The sequence below is a fragment of the Pristiophorus japonicus genome, chromosome 22, assembly GCF_044704955.1.
Source record: "Pristiophorus japonicus isolate sPriJap1 chromosome 22, sPriJap1.hap1, whole genome shotgun sequence".
Lineage (NCBI taxonomy): Eukaryota > Metazoa > Chordata > Chondrichthyes > Pristiophoridae > Pristiophorus > Pristiophorus japonicus.
This window is the reverse complement of record NC_091998.1, coordinates 35645234-35660754: the sequence shown is the minus strand read 5'-3', so window position 1 is coordinate 35660754 and position 15521 is coordinate 35645234. Positions and strand designations below refer to the sequence as shown.

General features: G+C 48.3%; 1 protein-coding gene across 1 annotated transcript; it reads right to left on the bottom strand.

Moving 5' to 3' along the window:
• Positions 1-8: 8 nt before the first annotated feature.
• LOC139234589 (seminal vesicle major clotting proteins) lies at positions 9-14140 on the bottom strand (the record flags this gene model as incomplete). The annotated part of the gene is made up of 3 exons (XM_070865277.1): positions 14052-14140; positions 361-707; positions 9-301 (listed from the first exon to the last, which is right to left on the bottom strand). Coding segments are annotated over exons 1-3 (729 nt in total), but the record flags the coding sequence as incomplete, so codon positions are not given.
• Between the last annotated feature and the right edge of the window lie 1381 nt (positions 14141-15521).

Below are 15521 nucleotides of genomic sequence, written 5' to 3'. Positions count from 1 at the left end.
AATGATCCTGTAATGGACAATGATCCTGTAACTGACAGTGATCCTGTAACGGACAGTGATCCTGTAACTGACAATGATGCTGTCACGGACAATGATCCTGTAATGGACAGTGATCCTGTAACGGACAGTGATCCTGTAACGGACAATGATCCTGTAACTGAAAGTGATCCTGCAACTGATAATGATCCTGTAATTGACAATGATCCTATAACAGACAATGATCCTGTAACGGACAGTGATCCTGAAACTGACAATGATCCTGTAACGTACAATGATCCTGTCACGGACAATGATCCTGTAACTGACAATGATCCTGTAATGTTCAACGATTCTGTAATGGACAGTGATCCTGTAACGGACAGTGCTCCTGTAATGACAATGACCCTGTAACTGACAGTGATCCTGTAATGAAGAGTGATGCTGTATCTGACAATGGTCCTGTAACAGACAGTGATCCTGTAATGGACAATGATCCTGTAATGCACAATGATCCTGTAATGGATAGTGACCCTGTAACTGACAGTGATTCTGTAACGGACAATGATCCTGTCACAGAAAGTGATCCTGTAATGGGCAGTGATCCAGTAACTGACCGTGATCCTGTAATGGACAATGATCCTGTAACGGACAATGTTCCTGTAATGGCAATGATCCTGTAATGGACAATGATCCTGTAACTGACAGCGATCCTGTAACTGACAATGATCCTGTAATGAACAATGATCCTGTGTCACAAATCTGTTAATGTTTTTTGAGGTTGTAACTCGCGGAATAGATAAGGGGGTACCAGTGGATGTCGTGTATTTGGATTTTCAGCAGGCATTCGATAAGCTGACACACAAGAGGTTAGGGCTCATGTTTTTGGGATATGGATTCATTGGATTGAGGAATGGTTAATGGACAGAAAACAGAGAAAATGAGTCATTTTCGAGTTGGCAGACTGTAACTAGTGGGGTGCTATAAGGATCGGTGCTTGGGCCCAAGCTATTCACAATCTATATCAATGATTTGGATGAGGGGACCAAATGTAATATATCTGGACTTCCCCATCATCAGGAACATTCTTCCCGCATCTAACCTGTCCAGTCCCGCCAGAATCTTTTAAGTTTCTATGAGATCCCCTCTCATCCTTCTAAACTCCAGTGTATAAAGGCCCAGTTGATCCAGTCTCTCCTCATATGTTAGTCCAGCCATCCCGGGAATCAGTCTGGTGAACCTTTGCTGCACTCCCTCAATAGCAAGAATGTCCTTCCTCAGATTAGGGTACCAAAACTGAACACAATATTCCAGGTGAGGCCTCACCAAGGCCCTGTACAACTGCAGTAAGACCTCCCTGCTCCTATACTCAAATCCCCTAGCTATGAAGGCCAACATACCATTTGCATTCTTCACCGCCTGTTGTACCTGCATGCCAACTTTCAATGACTGATGGACAATGACACCCAGGTCTCATTGCACCTCCCCATTTCCTAATCTGCCGCCATTCAGATAATATTCTGCCTTCGTGTTTTTGCCCACAAAGTGAATAACCTCACATTTATCCACATTATACTGCATCTGCCATGCATTTGCCCACTCACCTAACCTGTCCAAGTCACCTGCAGCCTTTTAGCGTCCTCCCCACAGCTCACACCACCACCCAGTTTAATGTCATCTGCAAACTTGGAAATATTATACTCAATTCCTTCATCTAAATCATTAATGTATCTTGTAAAGAGCTGAGGTCCCAGCACTGAGTCCTGCGGCACCCCACTAGTCACTGCCTGCCATTCTGAAAAGGACCCGTTTATCCCGACTCTCTGCTTCCTGTCTGCCAACCAGTTCTCTATCCACGTCAGAATATTACCCCCAATACCATGTGCTTTGATTTTGCACACCAATCTCTTGTGTGGGACCTTGTCAAAAGCCTTTTGAAAGTCCAAATACACCACATCCACTGGTTCTCCCTTGTCCACTCTACTAGTTACATCTTCAAAAAATTCCAGAAGATTTGTCAAGCGTGATTTCCCTTTCATAAATCCATGCTGACTTGGACCAATCCTGTCACTGCTTTCCAAATGCGCTGCTATTTCATCTTTAATAATTGATCCCAACATTTTCCCTACTACTGATGTCAGGCTAACTGGTCTATATTTACCCGTTTTCTCTCTCCCTCCTTTTTTAAACAGTGGTGTTACATTAGCTTCCCTCCAGTCCATAGGAACTGATCCAGAGTCGATAGACTGTTGGAAAATGGTCACCAATGCATCCACTATTTCTAGGTCCACTTCCTTAAGTACTCTGGGATGCAGACTATCAGGCCCCGGGGATTTATCAGGCTTCAATCCCATCAATTTCCCTAACACAATTTCCCGCTTTATAAGGATATCCTTCAGTTCCTCCTTCTCACTAGTCCCTCGGTCCCCTAGTATTTCCAGAAGCTTATTTGTGTCTTCCTTCGTGAAAACAGAACCAAAGTATTTGTTTAACTGTCCGCCATTTCTTTGTTCCCCATTATAAATTCACTTGAATCTGACTGCAAGGGACCTACGTTTGTTTTCACTAATCTTTTTCTCTTCACATATCTAAAGAAGCTTTTGCAGTCAGTTTTTATGTTCCCAGCAAGCTTCCTCTCATACTCTATTTTCCCCCTCCTAATTAAACTCTTTGTCCTCCTCTGCTGTATTACAAAATTCCCCCAGTCCTCAGGTTTGCTGCTTTTTCTGGCCAATTTATATGCCTCTTCCTTGGATTTAACACTATCCTTAATTTAGCTTGTTAGCCACGGTTGAGCCACCTTCCCCTTTTTATTTTTACTCCAGACAGGGATGTACAATTGTTGAAGAGGAAGATTACAAGAGGATTTGAAAAGCAGAAGAAAGACATCTTACTGCAATTATATAGGGCGCTGGTGAGACCACATCTGGAGTATTGTGCACAGTTTTGGTCTCCTTATCTAAGGAAGGATATACTTGCTATTGAGGGATTGCAACGAAGGTTCACCAGACTGATTCCTGGGATGGGCAGATTGTCCTATGAGGAGAGGTTGAGTAGAATAGGCCTATATTCTCTAGAGTTTAGAAGAATGAGAGGTGGATGCAGGGAGGATGTTTCTCCTGGTTGGGGAGTCTAGAACTAGGGGTCACAATCTCAGAATAAGTGGTCGGCCATTTAGGACTGAGATGAGGAGAAATTTCTTCACTCAGAGGGTGGTGAATCTCTACCCCAGAGGGCTGTGGAGGCTCAGACTTTGAGTATATTCAAGACAGAGATCGATAGATTTTTGGAAATTAAGGGAATCAAGGGATATGGGGATAGTGCAGGAAAGTGGGGTTGAGGTCGAAGATCAGCCATGAGGTTATTGAATGGCGGAGCAGGCTCGAGGGGCCGAATGTGTTAGGGAAATTGATGGGATTGAAGCCTGATAAATCCCCGGGGCCTGATAGTCTGCATCCCAGAGTACTTAAGGAAGTGGATCTAGAAATAGTGGATGCATTGGTGATCATTTTCCAACAATCTATCGACTCTGGATCAGTTCCTATGGACTGGAGGGTAGCTAATGTAACACAACTGTTTAAAAAAGGAGGGAGAGAGAAAACGGGTAAATATAGACCAGTTAGCCTGACATCAGTAATTTCTAATGTTCTTATAAACACATCTCGGATCTCTCCAGGTATGAATCCCGTGGCCCTGGGCTGAACTAATGAGTGGAGATGTAATGGCAGATTCTTCATCGCCTAAGGTGCAATCACTCCCGTCTGCCAAGGTGTCTTCGGTGCTCCTCCTCCTCCAGAACCTATAGCAGAATCACCCACATGATGTCCACAGATCCTGGTCGGACATGGACAACCACAGTTGGCTTGGCCAACACCTATGACAGGGAATGGAGGCATCTTTCAGAGGGCCAGAAAAGTGTCAGTGTTGAAAGGAAAAAATAAAATTCATCAATTGAGCCATCAACCCATTGGGTGGACGAGCTACTCACCCTGATTACCAATCTTAGTCCACGTTACGAATAAAAACCAGGTGAATTAGCCTGTGCTGCTGCGCCCGTTCTGTGTGGGCCACGTGATGTTGAGGTGCTGTGAGCCCTCCAGTCATTTCCGTGCCCTCAATGTGTGCAGTGCATGCTCCCTGTGCAGAGCTCTCTGTACGTGTTGAGGACACAGAGCTGGGGGCTAGTCACATTTGACAATCTGATCGGCATTGCGTTGCAGTATCAGTCTCAACAACTTAGCGTGAGCTGGAATCGGACTTCACAATGAGACTGCGGTTGCCATAGCCTCTGGGCCCAGGGGCCTGCTCTGTGTCTTTAATACTTTCTGTATTTTCCCCCCACATTTCCAGTATTTGCAGCTCTCTGTTTATCGCTGAGTGAATCTATCGTTTCCTCGATTGATTAGATGGAAGATAACTTTTCTGTGAGAATGTTGTTTGGTGATCGCATCATGGCTGATAGAATGAAATTGCACAAAGGCAGAATTTAAATGCACCCGCAATCAGATAAGAACATTTGTACTGACTCTTTCTCACTCTATCTGCGAGTCACTCGCTAATCTGTGAGTGAGATGAGTAAACAAACATTTGACACCAAGGGTTGAGATGATTCATAAACAGGTTTGTACAATTCAGAGCACAGTTCTGAATGATTTATTGAATCACTTGTTGAGTTGGGGACTGCATGAAGCAATGGGCTCAGTATTGGTTTCATCCGAGGGAGGGATTAGGCGGGGTTACCAAGAGCTTGCTCAAAGAGCTGGATTCCAGAAAGAGCATCTTGAAGCAGGAGAAGGCGGTGGAGAGGTGGAGGGTATTAGGGTGGGAGTGTGGTGCTAAACAGCTGAAAGCACGGCTGCCAATGGGACAAAGTGAGGGTCATACAGGGGGGCCAGTGATAGAGAAACAGAGAATTGGGAGGTGGCTGGAGGACGATATAGAGGACAAGGGCATGGAGGGATTTAAACAGACGGATGAGAATTTGAAATGTTGATGGACTGGGGATGGAGACCCTCTGTAAATCAGCAAGGGTGACATACCTTTCACCTCTAGATCTTGGTTCATATCGAGCCCAGAGTGTGTGCTGGTTGGAAGGGTGCTACACACAGTGAGTTTGTCAGTCTCGGTTCATTTCTACAAAATTGTCCTTGATTCAGCATTAATTGGAGAGGCTAACAGAGGGTTAGAGTGGGAACGGTGACAGTGTCTTTCTAAGGATGGAACAGTGTTGGGACAGAGTGGAGCTTTACTCTGCAACTAATTGTCTTAGACCTGGCCTGGGAGTGCTTGTTGCTGACACGGTTGGCTGGATTCTTGTCTTGGAATTTGTCCATATTCAGACGTTCCTGGAGTGCGAATAAAAAGGATAAAGGAATGGACATTCCCGCAAATCCCCGGTCCAAAAATACATAAGTGGCATTATCCTGCATCGTGCTGGTGATGGTCAGTAATGTGGCTGTCTGGGTTTCGATGGAGGGAAGGGGACTGCAGCTGGGATCACTGGTTGCCTAAGCACTGTTACAGGGGATGATTGCCTCATGTTACCTTGGATGTACTGGAGAGATCAGTGAATTCTTCTGGCATTGAATAAATGTGTGAGGGTTGCTGGAGGTGGTTCTCACTGCCAAGGCCACCTCCTCCTCTCAGGGCCAAAAGGCTGGGGCCTCCTTTGCTGAACTAGAAGCAGCTCAACTGTAGCCTTTTTACATCAGTGTCTGGGAGCACCGGCCTGATACATTACAGTGAGAGCATGGTTACACACACCAAATGGCTGCCTGGCCCTTTCAGTGGCCTCATCGCTGGGTCTTCCTCCCCACCCCCAGCGATGGGCTCCCTCTAGAGGACAATAGACCCAAGACTCCTGCAATGAAGGAGCACTGAATAAAATCAGGGCTGATTCTCAGTGGAGTTACACTGACCGGCCAAAATCTAATTCCGTTGCTATTTCTATGGTAAATCCATCCACTAGGAAAATTCTACTGCGATGTGCTATAGAATCCTAGAATCATACAGCACAGAAGGAGCCCATCACCCGGAACGGTAGCACAGTGGTTAAATTATGGGACCAGTAATCCAGAGGCCTGTACTAATAACCCGGAGATGTGAGTTCAAATTCCACCAAGGCAGCTGGGGAATTTAAATTCAGTTAATTCAATAAATCTGGAATGAAAAGCTAGTGGCAGTAATGGTGACTAAGGGCCCGAACTTGGTCAAAGCCGAGGCCTGCCCAAAGGGCCGCCGATGGCCGCCGAGAGTCCGGGTGGTACGTTGCACGAAAGATCCCTCTAAAAGAAGTGGCAGTACCGCCCGGCAGCAAAATAATGGCTTCGGCGGCAGCGAGCGGGAGCTCCCAATCTCAGCGGCAAATGCGCTTGCCGCTCAAGTGCCGCCGAGGATGGAGTCGGGCCCACGGAGGGGGGAGGCGCTGAAAATAAAAAACTTTACCCAAAAAAAACACCGGAACACCTTCAGGGAACCCCATCCAGGTAAGGTGCTGTTAAAAAATGTTTTAAAGATGTTCACTAACCTTTTCTTGCCATCGGGGTTAGACCTGCCTCCATGCAGCAGTCCTTCCCCCTGCTGCCGCCGACTCCCGCCTGCACCAATCTGGCAGCTCGGCGGGCACGAGGTCACTTGTGCTACTTGGCCGTCAACGGGTGGTTCCCGGCGCTGCTCACCTCCTGCCCGCTCCAACCCGAATGGAAACTGGTCCAGAGGGGTGACCTCGGCGGCAGTGGGCGGCAGTGGGCGGTAAGGCCACCAATATCGGGGACATGAAATGACCGGATTGTTGAAAAAATCCATCTGGTTCGCTAATGTCCGTTAGGGAAGGAAATAGAAACATAGAAACATAGAAAATAGGTGCAGGAGTAGGCCATTCGGCCCTTCTAGCCTGCACCGCCATTCAATGAGTTCATGGCTGAACATTCAACTTCAGTACCCCATTCCTGCTTTCTCGCCATACCCCTTGATCCCCCTAGCAGTAAGGACCTCATCTAACTCCTTTTTGAATATATTTAGTGAATTGGCCTCAACAACTTTCTGTGGTAGAGAATTCCACAGGTTCACCACTCTCTGGGTGAAGAAGTTCCTCCGCATCTCGGTCCTAAATGGCTTACCCCTTATCCTTAGACTGTGACCCCTGGTTCTGGACTTCCCCAACATTGGGAACATTCTTCCTGCATCTAACCTGTCTAACCCCGTCAGAATTTTATATGTTTCTATGAGGTCCCCTCTCATTCTTCTGAACTCCAGTGAATACAAGCCCAGTTGATCCAGTCTTTCTTGATAGGTCAGTCCCGCCATCCCGGGAATCAGTCTGGTGAACCTTCGCTGCACTCCCTCAATAGCAAGAATGTCCTTCCTCAGGTTAGGAGACCAAAACTGTACACAATACTCCAGGTGTGGCCTCACCAATGCCCTGTACAACTGTAGCAACACCTCCCTGCCCCTGTACTCAAATCCCCTTGCTATGAAGGCCAACATGCCATTTGCTTTCTTAACCGCCTGCTGCACCTGCATGCCAACCTTTAATGACTGATGTACCATGACACCCAGGTCTCTTTGCATCTCCCCTTTTCCTAATCTGTCACCATTCAGATAATAGTCTGTCTCTCTGTTTTTACCACCAAAGTGGATAACCTCACATTTATCCACATTATACTTCATCTGCCATGCATTTGCCCACTCACCTAACCTATCCAAGTCGCTCTGCAGCCTCACAGCATCCTCCTCGCAGCTCACACTGCCACCCAACTTAGTGTCATCCGCAAATTTGGAGATACTACATTTAATCCCCTCATCTAAATCATTAATGTACAGTGTAAACAGCTGGGGCCCCAGCACAGAACCTTGCGGTACCCCACTAGTCACTGCCTGCCATTCTGAAAAGTACCCATTTACTCCTACTCTTTGCTTCCTGTCTGACAACCAGTTCTCAATCCATGTCAGTACACTACCCCCAATCCCATGTGCTCTAACTTTGCACATCAATCTCTTGTGTGGGACCTTGTCGAACGCCTTCTGAAAGTCCAAATATACCACATCAACTGGTTCTCCCTTATCCACTCTACTGGAAACATCCTCAAAAAATTCCAGAAGATTTGTCAAGCATGATTTCCCTTTCACAAATCCATGCTGACTTGGACCTATCATGTCACCTCTTTCCAAATGCACTGCTATGACATCCTTAATAATTGATTCCATCATTTTACCCACTACCGATGTCAGGCTGACCGGTCTATAATTCCCTGCTTTCTCTCTCCCTCCTTTTTTAAAAAGTGGGGTTACATTGGCTACCCTCCACTCCATAGGAACTGATCCAGAGTCAATGGAATGTTGGAAAATGACTGTCAACGCATCCACTATTTCCAAGGCCACCTCCTTAAGTACTCTGGGATGCAGTCCATCAGGCCCTGGGGATTTATCGGCCTTCAATCCCATCAATTTCCCCAACACAATTTCCCGGCTAATAAGGATTTCCCTCAGTTCCTCCTCCTTACTAGACCCCCCGACCCCTTTTATAACCGGAAGGTTGTTCGTGTCCTCCTTCGTGAATACCGAACCAAAGTACTTGTTCAATTGGTCCGCCATTTCTTTGTTCCCCGTTATGACTTCCCCTGATTCTGACTGCAGGGGACCTACGTTTGTCTTTACTAACCTTTTTCTCTTTACATATCTATAGAAACTTTTGCAATCCGTCTTAATGTTCCCTGCAAGCTTCTTCTCATACTCCATTTTCCCTGCCCTAATCAAACCCTTACCCAGTCTGGCCGAAATCTGACTCCAGACCCACAGCAATGTGGTTGATTCTTAACTGCCCTCTGAAATGGCCCAGTAAGACACTCAGTTGCAACAAACCGCTACAACACCCAGCCCAGTCCAATCTACCTTCCTAACTGGGGACTTGTGCCAACATTGGGAGAGTTGTCCCATAGACTAGTCAAGCAACAGCCTGACACAGTCATTCTCATAGAATCATACGTTTCAGCCAGATGATACCAGAACTGTAGAACATGCTTGTCTGCTTTAGACAGATCTTAATGTGTTGAGAGATTGGGCTCATGACTGGAAAATGACGTATAACTTGGATAAGTGCAGTGTTATGCATGTGAGCAGGGCAAATGCTCAACATTCATACGCCCTCCAGGGAAAGGCATTAAAGATGGTGAAGATAGAAAGAGATTTTGGCATTCTAGTGCATACATCCTTAAAGGTATACGAGCAATGCTGTGCTCGATAGCTGGAGCAAATAGGGTGTTGGGGTGTATACATAGGACAAATGAGTATAAGACGAGGCGTACTGTTTTGTCCTTGTACAAGACCTTAGTCAGGCCGCACTTGGAATACTGTCCAGTTTTGGTCTCCTCACATGATGGGTGATATTGAGGCTCTGGAAAGGGTGCAGAAAAGGGGTCACAAAACTAATTCCAAGTCTAAAGCATTTTAGTTATCAAGATCGGCTAAAAGAGTTGGGACTCTTTACCTTAGAACAGCGTAGACTTGGGGGGGATATGACTGAGGTTTATAAGATAATGAAGGGAATAGACAGTGTTCCAGCTGACCGTTTATTTCAATTAAACAGGTTAGGCAGGACCAGGGGTCACAAATTTAAGTTGTACAGGGCTAGATCGAGTTTAGATGTCAGGAGGTGGTTCTTTTCCCAGAGAACAATAGACCTCTGGAACAAGCTGCCGCTCCATGTGGTGGATGCAGACTCACTGAATCCCTTCAAGCGAAAGCTGGATTTGTTTCTGGCTGTGGTGGAGATCGCCTCTGACAGGAGGTAGGTACTGCAGGGAATTTAATGGCCAGAGTGATCTCCTGGGCTAGTTTCGAGCGCCGAGATGGGTCGGAGATGAATTTCCCAGATTTTTTTCCCAAAATTGGCCGAGGTTTTTTATCTGTTTTTGCCTATTCCAGGAGATCACAGGGTTTGGGGTGGGGTGGAGTGTATATGTTGTGATATACAAGATATCACAATTGTGTGGGACAGGCTCGATGGACCAGAGGGTCTTTACCTATCCGTCATTGTTCATATGTTCTTATGTCCCAGACTCCTCCATCACCATCCCTGGGTATGTCTTGTCACACTGGCAGGATAGATCCCTCAGAGGAGGTGATGGTACAGTCGTATACAGTCGGGAGGGAGTGGCCCTGAGGCTCCTCAACATTGACTCCAGACCCCATGAAGTTTCATGGCTTCAGGTCAAACATGGGCAAGGCAACCTCCTGCTGATTACCACACACCGCCCTCCCTCAGCTGATAAATCAGTACTCCTCCATGTTGAACACCACTTGGAAGAAGCACTTAAGAGTAGTAAACAACTCTGGCTGAACTGGCCGAGTCCTGAAGGACATAGCTGCCAGACTGGGCCTGCGACAGGTAGTGAGAGAACCAACACGAGGGAAAAACCTACTTGACCTCGTCCTCACCAATCTACCTGTCGCAGATGCATCTGTCCATGACAGCATTGGTAGCAGCCACCACCACACAGTCATTGTGGAGACGAAGTCCTGTCTTCACACTGAGGACACCCTCCATTGTGTTGTGTGGACTGCCACCGTGCTAAATGGGATAGATTCAGAACAGACCTAGCAGCTCAAAACTGGACATCAATGAAGCACCGTGGGCCATCAGCAGCAGCAGAGTTGTATTCCACCACAATCTGTAACCTTATGGCCCGGCATATCCCTCACTCTACCGTTACCATCAAGCCAGACCACCAACCCTCGTCCAATGAGGAGTGTAGAAGAGCATGCCAGGAGCAGCACCAGGCGTACCTAAAAATAAGGTACCGACCTGGGGAAGCTGCAACACAGGACTACATGCATGCTAAACAGCAGAAGCCACATGCTATAGAAGGAGCTAAGCGATCCCACAACCAACGGATCAAATCAAAGCTCTCCAGTCGTGAATGGTGGTGGACAATTAACCAACTAACAGGAGGAGGCTCCATGAATATCCCCATCCTCAATAATTGCAGAGCCCAGCACGTGAGTGCAAAAAACAAGGCTGGAGTGTTTGCAACCATCTTCAGCCAGAAGTTCCGAGTAGATGATCCATCTCGGCCTCCTCCTTGGGTCCCCACCATCACAGAAGTCAGTCTTCAGTCAATTCGATTCACTCCATGTAATGTCAAGAAGCGGCTGAGCGCACTGGATACAGCAAAGTCTATGGGCCCCGACAACGTCTCAGCTGTCGTGCTGAAGACTTGTGCTCCAGAACTAGCCGCACCTCTAGCCAAGCTGTTCCAGTACAGCTACCCGGCAATGTGTAAAACTGCCCAGGTATGTCCTGTCCACAAAAGCAGGACAAATCCAATCCAGCTAATTACCACCCCATCAGTCTACTCTCAATCATCAGCAAAATGATGGAAGGTGCGGTCAACAGTGCTATCAAACGGCACTTACTCACCAATAACCTGCTCACCGATGCCCAGTTTGGGTTCTGCCATAACCACACTGCTCCAGACCTCATTACAGCCTTGGTCCAAACATGGACAAAAGAGCTGAATTCCAGAGGTGAGGTGAGAGTGACTGCCCTTGACATCAAGGCAGCTTTTGACCGAATGTGGCATCTAGGAGCCCTAGTAAAACTGAAGTCAATGGAAATCGGGGAAAACTCTCCACTGGCTGGAGACATATGTAGCACAAAGGAAGATGGTTGTAGTTGTTGGACGTCAATAATCACAGCCCCAAGACATCGCTGCAGGAGTGCCTCAGGGCAGTGTCCTAGGCCCAACCATCTTCAGCTGCTTCATCAATGACCTTCCCTCCATCATAAGGTCAGAAGTGGGGATGTTCGCTGATGATTGCACAGTGTTCAGTTCCATTCACAACTCCTCAGATAATGGAGCAGTCCATGCCCGCATGCACCAAGACCTGGACAACATTCAGGCTTGGGCTGATAAGTGGCAAGTAACATTCGTGCCACACAAGTGCCAGGCAATGACTATCTCCAACAAGCGAGAGTCTAACCACTGCTCCTTGACATTCAACGGCATTACCATCGCCGAATCCCCTACCATCAACATCCTGGGGGGTCACCATTGACCAGAAGCGTAACTGGACCAGCCACATAAATACTGTGGCAACAGGAGCAGGTCAGAGGCTGGGTATTCTGCGGCGAGTGTCTCACCTCCTGACTCCCCAAAGCCTTTCCACCATCTACAAGGCACAAGTCAAGAGTGTGATTGAGTGCAGCTCCAACAACACTCAAGAAGCTCGACACCATCCAGGACAAAGTAGCACGCTTGATTGGCACTCCATCCACTACCTTAAACATTCACTCCCTCCACCACAGGCGCACCGTGGCTGCAGTGTGCACCATCTACACGATGCACTGCAGCAACTCGCCAAGGCTTCTTCAGCAGCACCTCCCAAACCCGCGACCTCTAGCACCTAGACGGACAAGGGCAGCAGAGGTGCCACACAAAAGGTTACTGCAGAAGATAGAGGTATGCGGAGTCAGAGGAAATGTATTAGCATGGATAGAGAATTGGCTGGCGAACAGAAAGCAGAGAGTCGGGATAAATGGGTCCTTTTTGGGTTGGAAATCGGTGGTTAGTGGTGTGCCACAGAGATCGGTGCTGGGACCACAACTGTTTACAATATACATAGATGACCTGGAAGAGGGGACAGAGTGTAGTGCAACAAAATTTGCAGATGACACTAAGATTAGTGGGAAAGCGGGTTGTGTAGAGGACTCAGAGAGGCTGCAAGGAGATTTGGATAGGTTAAGCGAATGGGCTAAGGTTTGGCAGATGGAATACAATGCCGGAAAGTGTGAGGTCATCCACCTTGGGAAAAAAAACAGTAAAAGGAAATATTATTTGAATGGGGAGAAATTACAACATGCTGAGGTGCAGAGGGACCTGGGGGTCCTTGTGCATGAATCCCAAAAGGTTAGTTTGCAGATGCAGCAGGTAATCAGGAAGGCGAATGGAATGTTGGCCTTCATTGCGAGAGGGATGGGGTACAAAAGCAGGGAGGTCCTGCTGCAACTGTATAGGGTATTGGTAAGGCCGTACCTGGAGTACTGCGTGCAGTTTTGGTCACCTTACTTAAGGAAGGATATACTGGCTTTGGAGGGGGTACAGAGATGATTCACTAGGCTGATTCCGGAGATGAGGGGGTTATCTTATGATGATAGATTGAGTAGACTGGGTCTTTACTCGTTGGAGTTCAGAAGGATGAGGGGTGATCTTATAGAAACATTTAAAATCATGAAAGGGATAGACAAGATAGAGGCAGAGAGGTTGTTTCCACTGGTAGGGGAGACTAGAACTAGGGGGCACAGCCTCAAAATACAGAGCAGCCAATTTAAAACCGAGTTGAGAAGGAATTTCTTCTTCCAGAGGATTGTGAATCTGTGGAATTCTCTGCCCAAGGAAGCAGTTGAGGCTAGCTCATTGAATGTGTTCAAGTCACAGATAGATAGATTTTTAACCAATAAGGGAATTAAGGGTTACGGGGAGAGGGCGGGTAAGTGGAGCTGAGTCCACGGCCAGATCAGCCATGATCTTGTTGAATGGCGGAGCAGGCTCGAGGGGCTAGATGGCCTACTCCTGTTCCTAATTCTTATGTTCTTATGTTCTTATGTTCAAGTCACACACCATCCTGACTTGGAAATATATTGGCCGTTCCTTCATCGTCACTGGGTCAAAATACTGGAACTCCCTCCCTAACTGTGGGAGCACCTTCACCACACGGACTGCAGCGATTCAAGGCGGCGGCTCACCACCACCTTCTCAGGGGCAATTAGGGATAGGCAATAACGGCGTGCCAGCGACGCCCACATCCCAGGAACAAATTAAAAAAAAATCTTTCCTGTGCCGTCTCTTTGAAAGAGCTGTCCAATTAGTCCCACTCCCCTGCTCTCCCCATAGCCCTGCAAATTTCTCTGTTTCAATTATATATCCAATTCCCTTTTGAAAATTATTATTGAATCTGCTTCCACTGCCCTTTCAGGCAGCACGTTCCAGATCACAACAACTCGCTGCGTGAAATAATTCTCCTCATCTCCCCCTCTGGTTCTTTTCCCAATTACCTTCAATCTGTGTCCCTCTGGTTACCGATCCTCTATCAAATCTAACATTAACCTTCGCTGCTCCAAAGAGAACATTCCCAGCTTCTCCAGTCTCTCCACGTAACTGAAGTCCATCATCCCTGGTCCTTTACTTTTTATTCATTCCCAGGATGTGGGCATCGGTGGCAAGGTCAGCTTTTATTGCCCATCCCTAATTGCCCTCGAGAATGTGGTGGTGAATCACCTTCTTGAACCTCTGCAGTCCATGTGGTGAAGGTTCCAATTAAATCCAATTTAAAAATAAGGAAAACATTCTGGGGAGAAATTTCCCTGTGCCCCGATAGGGGCTGGGACATTTAGCGCCTGGCGTGGAAGTGCCGCCCCCACAGTGGAATTGCCGCCCCCAGAGTGGAATTGCCATTACCGCCCCCTCAAAAGAAACGGAACGCAATCTCCCGTGCTCCACCTCCGTTGGGGGCGGTAACCGGGGTGCTACTGGGGCGCTGAGGGAAGCGCTGTGCGGATGCTCCAAGTAGCATTGACATGCTTTGATGCCCCTCTCCATCGGTTAAAGGGGAGGGCCACTGCACACTCTGCACGGCCTCTGATGGCCTCCACTGGGACCGGGGCAGGGCGGCACAATAGCAGCCTGGACCTCGCTAGGACCGCCATGGTCGAGCCGACCCGAGAGTTGGCCGACAAAAAAAAGATGGTGGCCCGGGACGCTGGTGCCCTCCCCTTTAAGCACCGCCCCGAGAGCGGATGTCAGCTAGCCAGGCGGAGGTGAGGTGTCGCCAGGCACGGTGATTACATCATCGGCGATTGCACGGCGGCCCGGGTGGTGGTAGCGCCCCCCTCCCCCGGGCGAAAAGTGCCCGGAGTTAGTGCCCGGAGTTAGTGCCCAGAGTTAGTGCCCGGAGTTAGTGCCCAGAGTTAGTGCCCGGAGTTAGTGCCCGGAGTTAGTGCCTGGAGCTAGTGCCCGGAATTAGTGCCTGGAGTTAGTGCCTGGAGTTAGTGCCTGGAGCTAGTGCCCGGAATTAGTGCCTGGAGATAGTGCCCGGAGTTAGTGCCTGGAGTTAGTGCCCGGAGTTAGTGCCTGGAGTTAGTGCCCGGAGCTAATGCCCGGAGTTAGTGCCCGGAGTTAGTGCCAAGAGCTCGAGCCCGGAATTAGTGCCTGGAGTTAGTGCCTGGAGTTAGTGCCTGGAGCTAGTGCCCGGAGTTAGTGCCGGTAGTGCCTGGAGTTAGTGCCCGTAGGTAGTGCCCGGAGTTAGAGCGCGGAGTTAGTGCCTGGTGTTAGTGCCCGGAGTTAGTGCCCGGAGTTAGTGCCTGGAGTTGGTGCCCGGAGTTGGTGCCCGGAGTTGGTGCCCGGCGTTAGTGCCTGGGGTTGGTGCCTGGAGCCAGTGCCCGGAGTTAGTGCCTGGAGTTAGTGCCTGGAGCTAGTGCCCGGAATTAGTGCCTGAAGATAGTGCCCGGAGTTAGTGCCTGGAGTTAGTGCCGGGAGTTAGTGCCTGGAGTT